Source organism: Micromys minutus, assembly GCF_963924665.1.
Source record: "Micromys minutus genome assembly, chromosome: 1".
Taxonomy (NCBI): domain Eukaryota; kingdom Metazoa; phylum Chordata; class Mammalia; order Rodentia; family Muridae; genus Micromys; species Micromys minutus.
Window position 1 is genome coordinate 89,471,148 of NC_137969.1, and position 21,246 is coordinate 89,492,393.

Here is a 21,246-nt window from a genome sequence, read left to right on the forward strand (position 1 = left end):
GGGGTCAATCATGCTAAACCTTGTCACATTTCACTCCCTGGCTCTCAGGAAGCTCCCAGCATATGATAATACAAAGTGCATTTAGTTCAACTTCAAATGTCCCCATAGTTTTTCATAAGTATCAATACAATTTGAAAGTCCAAAGTCTCTTCTGAGACTCAAGGCAGTCTCTTAATTGTAACTCCCTAAAAAAGTAAATTACATACTTCCAAAATACAGTGGCACAGAGTGTACATTACCAGTACATAATGGAGGGAAGGAGGCATAGTTATGAAATACTGGACCAAAGCAAGATCAAAACCCAGGGCTAACTCCAAGTCTCATAATTCTGGGTCCAATATTAAAGATTTAGATGACTCCACCCTTCAAGCTTTGCTGACTACAATGTATTTCTCTCTTGTGGGCGTGTTCTACTCCCTGTATGCAGCTCTCCTTGGCAGATATCTCAGTGCTTTGGACCTCTAACATTTTGGAGTCTTCAGCATAATCTAGGCTTTGCTGCCACATGCCCAGCCTCAGCTGCTTTCTCTAACTGCAGAGGAAGATACCATAACCTGTTTCCTGTATCCTCCTTGACTCTAAAGCCAGAACCACATGACCGATGCTGGCTAATTTTGGCTGACTGCTTAGAATAGAGGCTGATCCCCTTTTTGAATCACAATCACATAGGCTTTACTTCGATGGTATTTCTTAGATGCAGAAAATTCCTCAGGCTTTTTCTTTTTTACAAGTTGGAAGCTTAGCTGAGTGGGGTCTTGCCCTGAGGGCACCATTCCCTTTATTCTGCTTTATACTAGGCCTTTTTTTTGCTCTTCTCATGTCTCAACACAAGCCTTGGCCCCAACATTAAATTTTCTGGTGCCCCCTTTCCCTGTAGAGCTATGTAAAAGTGATTTCTTATAGCCATGCAACAAAGTCAATACTAGACTGTCTTGAAATCACCTTTGCCAACAAAATTAGTTTAAAACTCTTCAGTTTAGCCTCAGGCCTTGTCATATTTTATGACAAGGGCAAAAAAGTGGCTACATTCTTTGCCAAAATATAATGGTCTCTAGCCTGCTTTTTTTCATCATTTCCTCTGAAACCTCTGGAGTTGGGCTTTCATACGCTACATTTCACTTAATACTAATTTCCTCCATGTTCCCACTGGGATGTCCCATTAAGCCACGCTAACAGCAATCACTTTCCTAGTCCAAAATCCCAAAGTCTTCCATATTTCTCAAAAAAGAAAAAAAGTAAACAAAACAAATACCATGATTGGGCCTCACTTCTAGTACTAACTAATGTCTTTTTCCCCCTATTGCTGTTGGTCACTATGACCAAAGAAAGTAATAGGGCAAAGAGTTTACTAGAGGTTTATAGTTTCAGAGGGCTTGAGTTCATGACCACTGTGGTAGAGAGCATGGCAGCAGGCAGGAAGATTGGTGCTGGAGCTGAGAGCTTACATCTTGATCCACAAGCGTGAGGCAAGAAGAGAGACACTGAATGTCGGAGGGCTTTTGAAGCCTCCAGGTCTACCCTTGTAACAGCTCCCATAACACCACACCTCCTAATCCTTCCCAAACAGTTCCACCAATGGAACTAAGTATTCAAATAGATGAGGCAATGAGGCAGTTGTCTTCTGTACCTTCTGTTACTTCCTCCCAGAATTCTGGCATGTTATGTTTGATGATGTTTCTCATGGGCCTCTGAGGCTTTCTTCTCTTTCTGGTTGATTTTCTTCACTCTAAGGCTAGAAATTCTCAATTTTCTTAACCATCAAATTCAATGCTGCTCATCTCTCTATTAAATTTCTCATCTTGATTATACTTTTCAAATCCAGAGTTTTCATTTGGCTTTTTTTTTACATCTCTTTATGAATGTTCTCTATTTGCTGAAGTGTACTTCTCATCTTTAGCAATATTTTCTATTAATAATTTGAACATAATAAAAAGGGTCCTGGAGAGATGGTTCAGAGAGATTAAAAGTATGGGCTGTGCTTGTAGAGGATCCAAGTTCGGTTCCTAGCATCTAGATTGCTAACAATCACCTGTTACTAAAGCTCCAGAGAATCTTTTGGTCTACATGGTTACTGTACTCATGTATACTCACATATATGCATATAATTTTTGTAAAAAAAAAAAACTTACAAAAGAAAAATAGAGTGTCTGATGACAGTCTTCCTCCTAAGCCCACTTCTGGGCTTTTATGGTTTTCACTAAAATTGGGCTGTTTTGGTTTGGTTTTATGTCTTATAAACCTTTTCTTGTTTTTTATTTGTTTGTTTTTGTTTGTTTTTTTAGTTTTTGTTTTTTTAAAGTGGAAATTTAAGTGTTATTAAAGACTACATCTATGAATCAGCCTCATCTCCCAGTTTATTGTTTTTTCCTCATTATTGCCACTTTTTGCTTGAAGATATATTAATTCTGTAAAGTCTATTATTTATCATGTGCAGTTGCTGGATTCTGGTTACACTGATAAGTCATCTGCTATTCCCTCAAAAGCCTTGAATCATTAGTTCTCCCAGAATTTGATGGGGCTGCCTGTGCTGTGATATACCTTCCTACGTCCAGTTTATAACTGCCTTTGCTTTCACTTCCCGCATGCACTGAGCCTCGGGGTCAGCTGGAGTTGAGGATGAGGACCTTCCTACATACCTTTCTGGTCATGTGCACAGCCTTGCCAGTGTGCCTCGGCCTCTGGATTCCTAAGAAGCCATTGAAGCTTTTAGGGCTTGTTAAATTGTCTCATTTCACAGATTTTCCTCTTATTCTCTGGAGCCGTCTGTTAACTTCAGTTGGAACTGCCCCCTCAGTAGCTACAGCGTTTAATAGTTCCAGGAATTATAACCAGCCTTTTTCCTGTTGTGATCACACAGCTCAGTCCTCAAGCCAAGTAAGATGGAGTCTAAGCCTTGAGTGTAGAACCTTCCTGGGAGCTGAGAGCTGCTTGGTCATTCCAGCCTGTTTCCCCTGTCAGTGTTCTCCCAGCTTGGGAGGCTTTCGATTTTGAAGCTGGTGAACTAGGGGACTAAAGTTTAAATTCTATGAAGCTTATTGTTCTTATGGTAATTAGTTATTTTGCTTGTGAAAACACTTCTCAGACTGCTAGCTTTTGGCTGTCTCTGATTGCTGAAAAGGTTATTCCAACAGCTTTGTTCTGATGTCCGAGATGCATGTGTGGAGCACAGTCCGTGAAGAAGTGCTTACTTACGGTTCTGCAGAAGTGTTTGTGTAGCAGTGTCGCCATCAAGGCCAGTGTTGTGGGAGCCCTGTGTCCTCACTTTGGCATGGGGATTAGTAAGTGGGGTCAATACTGATGTGAACCGAAGTCATCCTGTTTGGGAAGATCCTAGAAGATCGGATGCTTTCTAAACTCCCCACACCCGACTTCCTCCACACGGACCAATGGCAAGATGCGTAGTGTGGTAAGCAAGGAGCATAGAATGGGGCAAAGATAACTATGGTGCTATGATGCCAATCTGTTACAGTGACAACCCCATCTGTTGCCTCTCAAGTATTAGAACTGGGCAAGAGAGTAGCAACGATTTCCACTTTATGATAGCAAGAAGCTAGAATCTCAGAAGGCAGATGCTCTCAGTGGGAGGACTCCATATTAGGTGGAGTTGCTCCTAAGTTCTCCTCACTAAGTTAAACCTGCTAAAGATTTTTGTGATACCTGTGTTCACGTTTTGGGATATTGTCATTGAGGCCTCAAACACACAATCCTTCTGTCTCAGTCTCCCAAATGCTAGAATTGTAGGTTTATGTCACCACACCTGGCTGTAAGATATTTTCTAGACCCTATCCACCATCTTGGACATGTGTAGGCATGCCAAGAACAGGACTTCTAAATGGTGTACATGCCTGGAAGGCTGTGGTGCTCAGCAGTGGAACCAAAGAAAGCACACAGCTGTTCTTAAAATTTAAGGTTTCTGCTAGAGATGAAAGCCAGTTCTACATGGGAAAGAGATGTACTGATATATATATATATATATATATATATATAAACAGCAGCACAGTGACCATTGGTGGGAAAGCAGGCCAAGCCACGTGATCTGGGGAAATGATCTGGGTCTTGTGAGAATTCACACCAAATTCTGAAGCAATGTTTCTATACAGGCCAGGGGACACAGAATTTGTGTGATGCTGTACTCCAGTGGGTTTAACTAATGAAAAGTAGGTTAAATAAACCTGTTTGCTTCCTTCCTTCCTTCCTTCTCTTCTTCTTCTTCTTCTTCTTCTTCTTCTTCTTCTTCTTCTTCTTCTTCTTCTTCTTCTTCTTCTTCTTCTTCTTCTTCTTCTTTTTTTGACATAGGTTTCTCTGTGCAGCATTCATTGCCTGTCCTTGAACTTGCTTTGTAGACCAGACTGGCCTCCAACTCAGAGAACCTGCCTCTGTCTCCCAAGTGCTGGGATTAATGGTGTGTACCACCACCATCTAGTGTGTTTGTTTTTTAAAAATGATCCCTAGAGGAAAATTTCCCTACCTCTGTTTGGTCAATTGTGTGAGACTAAAAGAGGATGCCCAAGGTAGAGAGCTAATGCATGGAAAATACTGTTTTAACATTCTGAAACACCCAAAATAGTGTTCTTCTAATATGGGGAGCTCAAGATCTAGGTACTGTCAAATCAGTAGAAGAATTGAGAACTGATCAGTGTAGAGTTGGGCCTAAGGATGGGTGAACTTTCCAGCAGGTGTCAGCATTACTTTAAATAGCAACTTTAGGCTTCTGTGGAAGAGGATGGTTAAGTCCTCTGTTCTCACCATCCTGGGGTTTGCATTTACTATCTTGGAATATACTGTATTCTGTCTAGGGCTGCATTCAGTATTTTACCATCTACATTTTTTTATTATGATCATCTATGATTACTTACCTATAAGACTAAGAAACAAAAATGTTCCCTTCACAGAAGGCTTTTAAGTATTTTAAGGAGACTAGATCAACAGGGGGCAGCACGATCTTAGGATATTTAAGTTTTGGTCATTTGACCATTCAGAAAAAGGTTTATAGGTCCTGCGGTAGGGGCATTTTGAAGCATAGAACCCCTTTGTGTGAAATGAGATATGATTTACAATACAACTATATTAAGCAGATAAAGTGATATTTACTAAAAGAAATATTTATAGTACGTATATTAAACGCCAGAAATAATGGGCTTGCTTTAAACAAACAAAAAAAATTAAGAAAACTCTTTCAGGAAGTACGATGGCTGCCTTGCATTTACCTATGAGGAAATTGAACCTTAGTCCCTCTCCCCATGCGTGGGAGCCTGCCATTGCACACCTGTGGGTAGACACCTTAGTGCCACTGCGCCACTGATATTCTCTTCTGTCTACTTCTTTGGTTTCCTTAGAGGAAATCCTGGTTTGCACTGGTGGGTTGCAATTGATAACTTCAGTTTGTTATTCCTCAGTCTCCAAATAATTCTTTAATTAGGTAAGTGTCAGGAGAGGATAGCATGCTGACTCCATGATACAAACAAATGTTTTGCTGCTTTGTAATGTGTTGGCAAGTGGTGCCGTGCAAAGGGCAGTAGTAGGTGCAGCTGCTCCACACCTCTCGGGTAAACTGAAGCGTGGAGATGCTAATTGCACACTAGCATCCCAGTGTGCAGCAGGCAGGCTGAGAAACCTGACTCCACATTTACTCCCGACACAATGCTGCCTCTCCTCTCATCCACTCATGGCCCATATCGTGTTTGTCTTCTATTTTAAATAGCTAAAGTCATGTTTTAAAAATAAAACCCAGTAGAGTCCAGAGAGTACAGTTATGGGTAATAGCATCATCTAAAGCATAAATAATGTTTCTAATAATAAAAGCGTGCTTAAAACACAGATTCAAATAATTTCATTTGAAACACTTGTTCATAGAAACATTCTGTGCCTTGAAAATATACCAACCTGGAGGCCAGAGATTTGACTTAGCAGTTAACAGTACACACTGCTCTCACAGGGAACCCAAGTTTAGCTTCCAGAAACCACATCAGGTGGCTCACAACCCCCCCATAGTTTCAGTTTAAGGTACCTACATTCATATATACAGACAGACAGATACACACACACAATTATAAATAAATCTTTTAAGAATTATTTTGAAAAGAACACAATGACCTATATAGGAATAATCAGTTGTACCCCAGTATATAAGACCCAATGACCAGTTTGAATAAGCTCACCTTCCATTGTGGCCAGAGGTCTCTTCTGGAGGATAGAACTGTAAAAACTAGCAGCTCAGCCAGTGTTGCAAGTCTAAGAAAGGAAACTTTTCATTTTTCAGGAATATGATGCACCAGGAAGTCAAGTCCAGGACCCTAACCCTATAGTAAGACCATGTTTTGGCACTCAGCACTTCCCAGAAGACTCAACCAGTGACCAAGCAGAAGCCCAGTCAGATGGAAAAAGTGCTGCTCTGTAAGCATGTGAACTTGATTGAGTCCAGATCCCTAGCGCTCCAACAGTGATACGGGAAGTAGAAATAGTGGATAGCCAGTGTACACAGCAGTGAAAAAGAGACCTCTTCCTACTCTTCCTCCTTCTCCTCTTCCTCCTATTGGTTTTTCAAGACAGAATTTCTCTGTGTAAAAGAGCTCTGGCTATCCTGGACTCTCTTTGTAGACCAGGCTTGTCTCAAACTCAAGACATCCACCTGCCTCTTCCTCCCAAGTGCTGGGATTAAAGGTGTGTGCCACCATACCCAGTCTTCTTTGCTTTTGTACCTACTTTTCTCTCATATATTATTTTAACTGGAGTTTGCCTTCCTTCCTTTCCTCCCAGTCCTTCCCTACCATCTTCTCTCTTACCTAGATTCACTCCTTTCCCTTCAGAAAAGAGAAGGCCTCCCAGGGATATCAACCAAACATGGCATATCAAGTTGCAATGAGACTAGACACATCCCCTCATGTAGTGGTAAACAATATAAAAAAAAAAAAAAAAAAAAAAAAAAAAAAAACGCCAACCCTTGCTATCACTGGCATCATAGGAACATGTGGCAATGGCAGGGTATTTTCATCTCTTAGCAGACTCTGGCCCAGAGCTCTCAAAACTTCTCCATCCGACTCGCTAAGTTCCCAATTTCCATTGCAGTCTGTTGCCAGCTACTCTGGTCCCAGCAGTGGCCGCCCTCTCCTGGCTGGCTCTCTGCCTCCAGCAGTGGCCACCCTCCTGCAACTCTCTACTGCAAACTGTGCTCACATTCCCTCCAACCGCCCCCTGTGGTTACAATTCCCAGTAGCCTGACAAAATTGAAACTCTAGAGGCTTGTAATTCTTTAATCAGATTTATATCTGTAAATTCTCACTCCACATTATGTCCACATAATAAACTCAGAGCCAGTTGATATGATATAATCTACTCAACCTACATAAGACAAATTGCCATATAATAATCCATCCCTTATAAGATAATCATAGCTACCCGTGGCTATTTAGAACCACACAGAGATGGAGCAAATTCTTCCTCCTCCATCTTGGCTTCTTCTATCTTGCTTCTTCCATCTCCCATCTCTCTGTCCTGTCAAAAACTCTGTCTCTGCCTTTTTTACTGTCCAGTCACAGACCTTGCCTTATCTTGTGCCTGCCCTCACCTGCATATCAACATCAACACCCTCATCTTAAGGCTGGGTGAATGAAGCAAGCCAATAGGAGGACAAGGGTCCCAACAGTTGGCCCAAGAGTCAGAGGCAGCCCCCACTCCAGCTGTTAGGAGTCCAACAAAAACACTAAGCTAGACAACCATAACATATACACAGAAGAAGGAATTCAGACCCATGCAGGCTCCCTGATTGTCTCTGAGTCCTTTGAGCCCTGCTTAGCTTATTCTGTGGGTTTTCTTGTGGTGTCCTTGACCCTTGTTCCTAACATTCTTCCTCTCACTTTTCAGCAGGACTCCCTGAGCTTTGCCTCCTGTTTGACTGTGGGTCTCTGCCTCCCATCAATTGCTGGATGGAGCCCTTCTGATAACAATTATACTAGGAACCAATCTAAGTGATAAAACAATGTTTTTAGGAATAATTTCCTTGACTTTTTTTTTTCTATTCTGTTTGGTTCTATCCTAGGTCTCTGAGCTATCTAGACTCTGGTTCCTGGCCATCTAGGCAGTATCAGGCATGGGCTCTCTTTTATAGCATGGGAAGATACCCTGACTTAAAGTGAACAACCAGAATAGGTGCCAGGGTTGAATTATAACCTCCACGTAAATACTGCAGTTTTTGTGTATGGAAACACACACACACACACACACAGAAAGTGAAAAGTACATTTTAAGGCTAAAGGAATTTGAAAATGCTGAGCATATTTTCCAAGTAGAACTCCAGAATGAGAAATAAGACATGTAAATGGACAGACCATCAGGTGAACAAAACATGGCCCCACATGGGAATATTTAAATTGTTACACACCCAGGAAAACTACAGTCAAAGAATACAACGCCAAAGACAGAAGGGAAATAATACCAACTGAGCACAGGGAATATATGAGGAAGCTGCAGTTACTCCCACAGGCTTCTCAGCAGATCCAGGGAAGGTAGAGGCTATGCAGAGGCACAGAGTGATTAGAAGCCTCCATCCTCATGTCATCTGAATGATCATTCAACATGGAGTGGAAACTCCAGATATTTCTAGGCAACCAAGAGACCCTCTACTCATAGACCTTGGCTCAAATAATGACCAGAGCATGCATTTGTAAGGAATATATTGAGTTCAAAGGAAGATATGGAATAGAGGCAGTGGTGAGTCAAAAGACATATGCTATATGTTAAATGTATAGAAAAGTCTATCGAAGCAGAGGTAGGCTAAGCAGTAAAGCATGAAGAAGGACACAGATGATTTCGGCAACAGAACAGATCCAACTTAATGTATACTTGTCCAACCTCTGTCCAATGATATTAAAATATGTGCTTTTTTAAAATACACACAGAACATTCATAAAAGCCAGCCATATGCTATACCACAAGGGAATTCTCCACAAATATCATAAACTGCTATCATAAAAACTTTATCCTTTGACCATATTGTAATAAAATCAGAAAATTGTTCAGCAGATACCTCTAAAGTGCACAGCATATTTGCCAGATGTTCTAGGCTGTTGGTACACATTAATGAGAAAGGAACTTTATTCTGCATGAGATGCAGCTGTAGGGAAGGGAGAGGACCTGGAACAATATTTTAGTTGGTTGTGGTGTGAAAGCATTTGGAAAGTACTAGGGGAAGGAATCTACAGGAAAGTCATGTAGGACAAGATTCTGTTTAAGTGGAAGGTCAGGATAAGACCTGGAGTAGACAGAGAAGTTGCCATATATATCTTGGGGAGGAATACCCCATATAGTAGGAGCAGTTCACCTGGGCATGGATCGTGTGTGCCGAGAACTGTATCATAAAGCTAACATACAATTGGAGAGTAGAGGAGATGAGGTAGCAGCCACTTCCTACCCAGATCTATGTTTCTTGACACACAAATGATAAGCATTTTTTAGTTAACCCTGAGTCAGAGAATAAGGCACAGCAGAAGTTCAGAATACTTACAATAAAAAACAAAAACATTGTTCATCTTGTTCAGTGTGCTTCTAACAATATTATACCCATGTTTGCTATTAAATTATTTATATAAAGAAAAGCCCAATGTGTGGTCCACACTTGTAGAGTGCTGAGATTACAGTGTGTGCCACCATTTAAGATTGAGTCTAAGCTACCCAGGCAAGGATTGGCCTCACTCTGTAGCTCAGAGACCTTGAACTTGCCATTCTTCTGCTTCGGCCTCTTGAGAAGCTGGGGTGACAGTCCTGAGCCACCAGGCTCTGTTCCATCTTTTCTTCTTGCTTGGATGGGTAAAAACCCATCTGGGTCAGGCTCTATGATTCCCTACCCCTTTGGCTGCAGTAAATCATAGTACAAGTTTGTGTATTGGGGGGGGGTGTGGATGGTGTCTTTCCTCTCCTTACAAAGCTACTAGGATTCAGTCTTGAGAGTTTGACCAGATGACCGTCTGTAACCACCTCTAAACAAGACAGTCAGGTTATACATTAATTTGTAACACTGGAGTTTAAACTCCTGCATAAGTTTTTAGCCCGGGCCATCTTCAACCCTCAACACAGACTTTCTTCCAATCTCTTCCTGGCCCTAACTAGTTGTGCAGTTCTGGAGCCCTCTGGAAGCTGTTCGCTTTCTCACAACTCACAGAACTTCTAGAAACCATCTGGCCAATAGGGAGAGCCTGAAAATGAAGCCAAGTGTAGGAGGCAAGTCTGAGAAAGAAAGGAGGGAGCTGGGTCCTGTGATGCAGGCCAAAGCCTGGACCAGAGACTGCCTGAAGCTCCTCTGTACACACTTGTCCTGCCCGAGCCAGTTCGTTCCCTTGCCCTGCTGAGTTTCTTCAATCTGAGCGTTTGGTCACTTGAAACCTGAATTACACCAGCAGCACCACCACCACCCAGTTTTAGGCACACTGGCTTCCAACCCGGCTCAGGCTTAAACTCTGCAGCTGCTCTCCTCACTACACTGTAGCTTTTTTGGGTGTTTAGCAGATTCAGCCTGGTCGCTCCTGAAGTCACCTCTGGCTGTCACAAGCGACACCCTTGTCTCACTTGGCAGTGCCCTCTGTGCTCCCATCACCCATTTTTCTGTATAATGAAAAGTGTTTTTTTTTTTTTGTTTTTTGTTTTTTTTTTTTGTATATAAGTAAAATTAGAATCTGAATGCTGTCTTCCAGCCACAGTGGGGCTACATTCAACAGATTATTCAGATTTACAGTAATTATTATACAGTTCAGCTTCAAGTTTAGAAATTTGAATATGGTTACAAGTAAGCTAGAATCTGCTTAGAACCAATGGAAAGCCTGATATGCTGTAGGAACTTGTTCATCAAATGGTAGTCCTAGCTGTTTGCTTAACTTAGACCTATTAATTAAGGCACCATTAATGGGCATTGATCCTGGATAAAATTAATGCTGTATAGAGTTCACTAGTCTGTCTGAAATTTTGAGATTTTTTTTTCTCAGAACTGATAATAATCCTTCACCCTCTGGCAAAAAGACTTCATGAAGAAGAGGAAACGTTGAAATAAAGTGTAATGCAAGATGGGGGGGTGTTTGACTATGGTACCACTCAATTACACCAGCTTAATTAAGGTTCAGATTTATCTGGCTCTGGGCTAATCACTTGAGTTACTGGCACCTAGGCGAGCCCTGTTCTGAATTCCCGACAAGGTCTGCAGAGATTGCCAAAGGTGGAGTAGAGAAGGAGCAGCAGTGTGCAGTCTGCCCTTGTCCTTCCACTCTCTGTGCTGCTCCCTCTTACACAGAGGCCGTACGTTCTCCAAGGTGGACTGAAGAATGAGCCCTTAGAGGACAGCCTTGTCTACGACCTAAGAGGTCCTGTGTTACACCATGGCTGAATGGATAGGACGTAATCATAGAGGATCTCAGCACTTCCTGTCGCTTGGCAATAGGTGTTCTTACAGCAGTAACACACAGAGACCTGTCTGTCCCCCTCAAGAGCATTCCTGGCGATAGTGTGGCTGGGCTGACAGGCAGCTGTAGGTTCACATTTTGTTCTAACAGATGCTTCTGGTACAGCAGCCTAGTGTAACAGATTCAGCAAGGGTGTCCAAGCATGTTTTTGACACCATTTTCAGAAGTGATGATAGCGCCTGATTGAAACTAAGATTGTATTTTCTCTCCCAACTGTCAGGAAAACATACCAAGCGATGTGGGGTTTTTTTGGCTCCTACTCTGTGATTTAGAGGTTTATTTGAAAAATAATATTTTATCCTCCTGAAGGCTAGATCAATTAGTTGAGCTATGTGCTTGTTTTTCTTTACTGCTTGCATAACCAAGAGTAGATTTAAACTTGAAGATTTATCTAAAACATTAAAAAATTCTAAAGTTAAAAGATGTAACTCTGTGTGTTTGTGTGTTTGTGTATACCACAGTGCATGTCTGTGTGTGTGTGTGTGTGTGTGTGTGTGTGTACAGATGTGTGTGGGTATGCCACAGTGAGTGTCTGGTGATCAGTGGATAACTGTCATACCTCATTCTCACCTGACACCTCCTAGGATCCATGAATTAAACTTAGGTAACAGAGTTCCCACCCAGAAGCCACTACCTGCTGAGCCATCTCTAGCAATAAAAATCCTTTAATTATGTTGTTAGTTATAAGAAGTAGCCTTTCTCTTTTCCTCTTCCCTCCCCCCTTCCTCTTCAACTTCCCACCTTCCTGTCTTCTTTTACCATGTCATTCATTCTTTCCTTCTTCTATTCCTGCTCTAACTCAGGAGATTCCTTTGGGAATCTTCAAATAACATTCTGAATATTTATTCTGCCATTGTGTATGTATATTTGTTTTTTCCTTACACCAAGTAATCCTTTCCTAGGGCTTTTTTTCATATGGAAACCCAGTACACTTTGAAAAGGGTAAAAAGCAGAAATGATACCACCCATTTATCACAAGTATATACAGGTAAAATAAAAATAAAGCCATTGCCCTGGGACCATCCATCATACCCTCTGGGATTAATTATGCCTTACATGTATATGAATCACTGGCTTCTCCTCACTGTATTACCACCCGCCATACTTCCAAAGCATGAGTCTGTTAGCTGGATGTCCTCCGAGTTGTTTGCTTTGGGCTTGTTGTACGTGCAGTTTATGTGAGCAAGTGACCTTCTGGGCCAATATTTCAGAGTCATGCTTGTAATGTCATAATTATTTTTACTGCTGTGACGTACACCACCGTATGAGCTTACCAAAAACCCACACTGTCTGTACTGCAATTGTGGTCTGGGGTGAGGAGTGCCTCCCTGGCATTATTCCTTCTTGCCTCTTGGTGGCACTAACTTGTATCTCAGTGGGTATGTATGCAGGAGTGGGGCTGTAAAACCATGGGGCATGCATCTCCGACATTCTTAAAAGTGGTATCTGCTTATACTCCCACCAGAGGAAGACAGTGGTTTCCCTTCTCTGTGTCCACACCAAACTAGATATTCTTTTAGCCAGTGTGTTTACTGTTACCTCTGGGTCTGAACTAATGATGTTAGGAAGAAGCAAAGATATCAGGGAGGATGCTGCCAGACAGCCCTCTAACATGCTCAGTGAGCGTAGAGCTCTTTTCATTTGCTTGGCCAGTGCCCATGTTTCCTTTCGATGTGGTGCAGGCTAGCATGCCGCTCATTATGTTCATCCTGGATATGGTATGTTTTAGGCTGTAGCTAATGCTTTTGCATGTTTTCTTTTGTTTGATACAAGATCTCAAGGTGTAGTCTTGGCTAGTGCAGAACTCACTCTGCCAACCAAGGGCGTTTGAAACTTGAAAGAACCCCTCCTCCAACCTTCTCTGCAGTGCTGAGGTGCAAGCATGAGCCACCATGCCTATGTCTATAAACGCTCCTTTTTTATAAATTTTGTTTTCAGGTGTGTTGCTGATGTATGTGCAGTGTTTTTTAGTTTTTCAAATTTCACCTTCCGTGCAACTGCAGTTCTTCTGTGATGAATTTGTACATTTGTATACTGGACAGGCTTACTCACTCCACTTAAATTATGATGGCTTTAATCTACTTTGTTGCTATTTATTAAGGCTAGGACCTTCACTGCCTGTGATTTCTAACATACTGAGTAGTGACAGAAATTAGGAATGGTTAACAGTTTCAAAGGGGAAACAAATTATGAAATATTTTGAGATCAGGACTCATGTATGCCAGGATGGCCTGGAGCTCTCCGTGTAAACAGGAGTGGTCTTGACCTTTTCTCATCTTCCTGCCTCCACCCCCTGAGTGCTGAGATTACAGGTATGTGCCACCACACCTAGTTTATGTGGTACTGGAGACTGAACCTAGTGCCTCGCGTGTGCTCTAGCTCCATTTCCCACCCCCAGCTCCCCACCTCACCCCATGCAGATATTTTTGTAAAGTGTAGTTATGTTGTGTGTTGATGAACTGGTTTGACGACAGTTTCTTTAGGAACTACAAATCTAGGTGGATGAGTGAATGACTCCTGTGATTTGTGCCCTTTTTATGTCTTTCCTTAGCTTTGATTCTAAGGGTGTTTTAGAGTCCTAACACAGGTGGGGTTAAAACTGTTTCCTTTTGACTGTCTGAAAGTGTTTGGGGAAGAGGATTATCACCAGTTAAAATTCACAAAGGAAGCTATCCCAGCTAAAAAATGTCTTGTTTTGTGTTTTTATTTTATTTTATTATTTAAATTGCAGGGTGAGTCTTAAGTAAGATGGTTGGGATATGCTGTTTCTACTAGTGTCTCTTCCGTTAGCTGGCATTCTTTGAGTATGTCCATTTCATCCAAGTTTCAGATTTGTTGGGAGTTGTTTGTGCTGCCCTCTTATGTATTCATGATGTGTAGAACATGCAGTGTGTTCTCTCTTGCTCTCTTATTGGGCTTTTTTTTTTTTTTGTTAGTCTTTTTGATTTTAGTTTATTATCTTACCCTCATTACTATTTAGTTTCTCAAGAATCACTTAGAACGTATTCAAATATATTATAGGTCTGTCATTCCTCTCTAGTTTGTATTTGATCAAAACACACACTATGGAAATTTCCTCATCTGAACTTTTCTGTTACTTGTTCATGACTGTAAGGAAGCCTCTGCCCCACTGCCGTTGGCTGTGCCCTGTGATGTGTACGTCTCCCACATCCTCTCCTGCTCACCCACTCCGTCCCTGAGGGAAATGTGCTGCTATGCCCCTGGCGAGCATCTGTTTCTCCCTAAGGTGCACATGAGTTTGAGACTTTTCAGTTTCCTAGAAGCTGAATGCGTCATCACTGTTGAGTGCACTTCTTCACCTCCTGTCTCCAAGGAAACGGACACATAGCTACAACAGTTTTCCTTTGGTTATTGTATACCTAGAAAAGTCTACAATTTGTTTGCTTTTCTGCCTCTCTGTTTTAGATATTGCCATAAAATGGCAGATAGGTTTTTTTTTTTTTAATTTATCTACATGTGCCAATCTTTGTCTTTAAGAATATAACTGAGATGCTTAATGTAAATAAATTCACATCCTTGTTTTGAGATTGATAACTCTTTAGAAAATGGTCTTTTAGCCTTAGAAAATACCTCATTACCACATGTAAGTGGAAGAAATTGCTTGAGCTCTTGGGATGGTTCTGTTGTAAAGACACTTGTTGCCAATGCTGAGGATTTAAGTTCAATCCCTGGGACCCACATGCTGGAGGAAGAAACCAGCCCTGCTGGCTGTCCTTTAACTTTCACATACACACTGACTACACCGAATTGTGTGTGACATGCACAAATATGCGATAGATAGATAGATAGATAGATAGACAGACAGACAGACAGACAGACAGATAGATAGATATGAATAAATAGACTTTAAAAATAAGCATCTTTGATTTGTCCTCAAATATGCAGGAATATGAAAATTTCTCTGTCTATTACTTGACTGAAATGTCTACAAACCATTTGTAATTGAATGTTTGGGAGTGTGTTGTGTACCTCCACCTTTGTCTTTCTCGTGACGTAATTTAGATACACATCATTGCCATTTTTCTGCTTTTTGTTTGTTTGTCTGCTGTAGTAGTTGGAGGTGATGATATTTTCGACAGAGCTTCTATAGTTCTGTCTGGCCTGCAGCTTCTTGTGTAGACCAGAGAGGTCCACCCGCCTCTGCTACCCGAGTGCTGGTGATAAAGGTGTGCCCCACCACACCCAGCCAGCAATACACTTTATAGTCTGTGTTTTCTAAAATACTATAGCAATTTCATATTTGCTCTACAGGGCTGTGACTCTCAGGTGAGCTTGTCTGAGGTATCCTGTGGTGACAGTGCCTCCTCCTGTCAGTCTTTGGAGCACGGCCCTGTTCCAGAAATCCTCATTGGGCTCCTTTACAACGCCACCACTGGAAGACTATCAGCAGAAGTGATCAAAGGCAGCCACTTCAAAAACCTGGCAGCAAACAGACCACCCAGTGAGTGAAAAAGAGTTATTTTTATCTTAATGTTTTCTGCACTTAGGGGACTCGCATCATTTTTAGTCTTAACCAACCACAATGAAACACTGAATCATCAGCCAGTCTGTTTCATGTTTTCTATTTCCAGTCATTTGGGAAGAGGAAAATATGAAACCCAAAATATTAATTGTATGGTGACAGGAATTTTAATTTTTCATGGTGTCTGCAGAATAAATTATCCCTATCATAGCCATTATCTTTTAATGCCAGAAGAAAAGTAACTACTCTTCACAGTGTTAACAGAAAAGTATAGAGCTTTTGTTAGTTAAAGATTAATGTTTTGTTTTCTGTCTGCGCGCAACACTCTGAACTAATGTAACTACTTCTGTATTTCTCTTCTTTTATCCTTAACACCTCACGAAGAAAGTATTTCCTCACATTTTGTTCTCCTTTGAAATTATAGGGCCTACAGATGTAATTGAGTGGTACAGCACGTACTTAGTGTGTACAGTCCCTGAGTTTTATCACCAGCACCATAAAAAGGGAAAACTTACTACCCTACACAAAAAACACAAACAAGCAAATGAAAAACATCATTCCACGAGCTAGCTAGCCTTGTCCCTCCCTTCCCAGTACAAACAAAATCGGAACAGCTTTTGCCCTAGATGACTGGTGACAGGTGAGAGGGAAGTGAAGCCCATTTGTCTCTCTCCTTTCCTCTACCATTTCTGTGTAGTGAGGATGAGAGCAAGTTTGGGGGTTGCTGAAAAATTGTCCCTACCCAACTCCAGAACTGTTGATGGTTGTGAGCCAGACCTAAATGGGGAACAGAACAACTTCTCTGTATTTCTGTAAATTAAACTTTGAAAAAAAAATGTAAATAATAAATAGCCTAAATTTGTTTACATATTTTCCAAAGACTTTAATACACTCTTACTTAGAATGCCACGCACAGAGGGAAACATTTTCTATCCTTTATGTTAACTTTGCTTTTGAATGCCATAAAATTCATTATCAATGCAGGTGAAACATCATAAAAAGATACTAGGTTTGTAGCAAGAAATTTTGGGAAATTTGCTTTATACATCGTAGAATGTACCTATCCCTAAATTGAGAAGTCTGAAAGGCAAAGCTGGCTCAGAGATAGCTCAGCAGTAAAGAACCCTAGCTATTCTTCCAGAGAACTCAGGTTCAATTCCCAGGATCCTAAACAATAGCTCACAACCATCTAGAACTCTAGTTCCAGGGAATCCAATGTATTTTATGTCCTCTGCAAGACCAAATACACACTACATGTAGGCAAAACACCCATACACATAAAATAATGAGATTGTTAAAAAGAAAAATCTAAAGAGAAGAAAATCCCCATAGATAAATGACCTGACCCCACAAATCTGTTTCTTAATAGGTAGAGTTAAGGTCTTACAGGATAATTGTGAGAATCAGACCTGACAAGGTACATAAAAGTGGAATTAGTACCATCCAGTTTCTCATTTCAAATAGAAAACTGAATGTGTAAAAGAACATTCTGAGAGTAAACGGGCTGGAGAGTCTCATTTGATTCTCTTCATCCACACACACGAGAATCTCTACATGGAGGGCTAGAGAGAACCTGAACAAGATTTGCTAGTGAAGACACATGAGCTCATGAGGCCATGACAGCCACAGGTGTTCACGTCTTGCCATAAGTCACAGACATAAAGACAGTGTGGCGCTGCAGCAGGAGGCAGAGCTGTGCCTAGGGTCACACTGCAGCAGGAGGAAGAGCAGACAGATCCTGGGGTCACACTGCAGCAGGAGGAAGAGCAGACAGATCCTGGGGTCACACTGCAGCAGGAGACAGAACAGACAGAGCCTGGGGTCACAATCGGCACCAGCTAAAGACAGAGCACAGCTTGGGGTCACAGTGGCAGCACTGGCTGACTTTAGCTGGCAGCTCAATAATTTTTGACAGATATTTAATTGGACACATATCAAAGCATAGCAGAGTGAAATGATACGGTGATGTACAAGAGAGAACAAGGAGTCAGGATGAAAACGAGCAGAGGGCAAGGTTACATATGGTGAACATGTGAGGACCGATGGATGCATATGTCGTGGAGTCTGACCTTCGGAGAAAAGGGTGACAGTAGTTGCCATTAGTTTAGAATTAGATCTTCAACCTCGGCTTGATTACTGTTGTTAGCTGGGAACTCACTAATATATAAATAAAGCCAACTTTTAAAATAATGATATGAAGGTAAAGCATTTATAAATGATATGTAAGATATCTGCAAAGTAAAATTTAAGACAATTGTACCATTATGTCCTAAATTGAAAATTACAGCCCTTCATTGATACTTAGGGTCTAAGCCATGAACTGTTGTAAACCACAAGTTCCCCCCACAAATCAGGAGCAATACTCAAAAGCACGTATTCTGATAGTTGTATTTTATTTTACATAACTGAATTCTTGATTATATTGGAACTAATCAGAATATTTCAAATACTAAATATTGCATGGGTAAAATTAAAATGTAGCACAATAATAGTGATCCTATAGTGATTGTATTTGATCTTATATAGTCTGATAATTTGCATGATTCTATATTTCAATGTGCTTTAGATGAAGAAGATACCATTATAAATATATCCCCCTCTTAAAATGGTGTAATTTTTGTTTAAGATTACACAACAGTGGTAAATTTTTCATTCCATGAAATTTACAAAACAACCCTCTGCCTGGATTAAAATGCTAAAGTTTTATGTTTTTCCACTCAAGTGCAGTGTTTCCTCTTTAATTCTGACCTTTGACCCTCTTTCACCCAACGATTGACATCTGGTCATTATTTCTTTTACTGCTTTCCACCCCCTGTTGTCAGATGGACTGTTCTGTTGTCTAAAACACTTGATAGGTGGACAGGTTTATATAATCCGAGGTGAGTTCCTGTAGAGGCTAATTGGATGTTGTCTTTTCATGCAAAAACAAAATGCCCTAAAACTTGCCAGCAGTGAGACTGTCCACCATGTTGGTTTCCAAAACAATGCACATTTTTATCTGTGACATTTTAAATAAAACTAACTTAGACTTTATCTCTGACTATGGATGATGGTATTCAGAATATCAACAAATAAGCAAAACTTTTTAAAATACAAGTTACTTTTTATTTCTTTGTATTTTGATTTATCATAGAAATACATGTTTCATGAGACCATTGCAATTGTCTTTGAAATTAATTGAAATTTTGATATGAAGTACACATGATGGATCAACATGCTGAGATCATTTGCATGAGTCTAACAGACTTGAAGTCTATTGAAGTGAGGATATATGTCCCATATAAAAGGCCTTGAAGTGTTCACATTTCACTTCGTCCACTCTAACATCCTATCAGTGGCTTTTGTAATTGATGAATATATATAATTTAAATATTATTCTTAAAATTTTACATTAAATGATGCCTGAAAGAAACCCAATAGTATTTAACTTACCCTCCCCAAAAGCACATTAAATGTACTCTTGCATGAAACCAGAAGAAACTTTTACTTGGTTTGCTAAATGTTGACCCCTTAAGGCATTTGGCTTCATTGGGACCCTTAGATGTTTCTATATATATGTAAAAACCACATCCATGCAGAGATTTTTTCTGACATTTCATCTTAAGCTGTTTCAATGTCACCTTTGCATTCTTGTCTCCCTCCTTTCCTCCTCGCCATCTGCCTTCATTTCTGTTTGTTTGTTTATTCCTACTCTCTAAGAACACAGTGGAATGCTGTAGTGTTGTGGCTAATTGAGCTTGCTAAGTGTCTATTAATGCTATGGTGTCCCGCTTAGTGGAGGGAATAGGGTGTTGATGGGCAGGGGAGGTTGTGGGAGGACAGTGAGGGGTGGGAGGGGAAGGAAGGATTATGAGGTATACCTTTAAATTCCATTCCTAGAAAAAAACAAGTATCTTCAGCCTACCTAGCATTCTCTGTACTTGCTATGTATTTAGTAAGCATTTACATCAAAATTGAGTTAGTCGAGTTTCCATCAACATGGTATACACCATATCCTTATAAAGTGTAACTACCTGACCTTGGCATTTATCACAAGAAAACTGTCAGTTTGTTTCAAATGATATTTGTGGTGTGTTGGTTTTTCTTTCTTCAGATACATATGTTAAGTTAACACTGCTGAATTCCATGGGCCAAGAGATGTCCAAATGCAAGACATCCACCCGCAGAGGGCAGCCAAACCCGGTGTACAAGGAAACCTTTGTTTTTCAAGTGGCCTTGTTTCAGCTTTCTGACGTGACTCTGATACTGTCCGTGTATAACAAGGGCAGCATGAAAAGGAAGGAGATGATAGGCTGGGTCTCCTTAGGTCTGAACAGCTCTGGGGAGGAGGAGCTCAGACACTGGAGTGCAATGAAGGAGTCCACGGGACAGCAAGTGTGCAGGTGGCACGCACTGCTGGAGTCCTGAAGAAGATGGCTGCCAGCCCAGCACTGCCGTGGTATCCCGATCACCTGCAGAGGAGCTGTTCCCTCGAGAGTCCTCTTCAGCACCCAATCACAACACCCAACCATCAATGGGCGACTGTCCAGTGCTGAGCTGTGGGGAAGGAGGTTTTGTCTCTGTAGAGCAAGCTCACATGAGAAACCAGGAAACTTGTGTCCTTAATGTTAAGCAGCCCTCCAGAAACTGAATCGCATACTTTTTATTTGAACTTGATTTTCTTAGTTGAAAGAACTAGGAATCCCGAGGAGATTGTGACTTTAAAACCAGAGTTTCCATTGTGGCAGTATATGTCATCACCACGTGCTGCCCGCCATAAGGCGTTCCGGCGCTCAGCCTTGGGTGGATCTCAGTGAGCAGTCTCAAGGCGAAGGTTTGCTCACGTTAATGATCGTTTCAGTTCAGATATGCTCTCTCTCTCTCTGTGCCTCACCCTTCCTCTAGAGCACTAACCCAAGTGCAAAATTCCCTGAAGGATAGTTTAAGTTGGTTTGTTTGAAGTTTATTTCTTTACCACCTTTTTTTTTTCCCTGATCCAAAGAGACCATGCCCCTATGGTCCCTTGCAAACCTTTATGATGGTACTGCAGAACTTCATAACTTTATGTTCAAGCCCCTTGTGTACTGTGTGTTCCAGTGTAGGAAATGATAGGGCAGAGCTGTCATTTGGAATTGCTTTCGGTGGTCAGTCTTTACAGATGCGCAGACACGGTAGATAGCTGTTGAAATTGGAAAACAAAGGGACATGTGACCATCTGTTCCGAGTGTCTAGTCTCCAACAGGAGTAAGACAGTAGCCTTCAAAGCAGAAGCTCCTGGAGTCCTTCCTCACTCCCATGTCTTTGTGGTTCTCAGTTTTACTCCATTTAAAGTCATTCTGAGAT

General features: G+C 41.1%; 1 protein-coding gene across 2 annotated transcripts in view; it reads left to right on the plus strand.

Moving 5' to 3' along the window:
* SYT14 (synaptotagmin 14) overlaps nt 1–20,789 on the plus strand; it is a 118,636-nt gene extending 97,847 nt beyond the window's left edge. The window contains exons 6-8 of one of the 2 annotated variants that reach the window (XM_080917878.1): nt 15,714–15,903; nt 18,747–18,803; nt 20,018–20,789. In XM_080917878.1, the coding sequence (XP_080774004.1) occupies nt 15,714–15,903; nt 18,747–18,803; nt 20,018–20,331 (561 nt within the window). In that variant the 3' untranslated portion in view covers nt 20,332–20,789. The remainder of the gene's footprint in view (nt 1–15,713; nt 15,904–18,746; nt 18,804–20,017) is intronic. The other variant, XM_080917877.1, reaches the window with a different exon arrangement.
* The last annotated feature ends 457 nt before the right edge of the window (nt 20,790–21,246 follow it).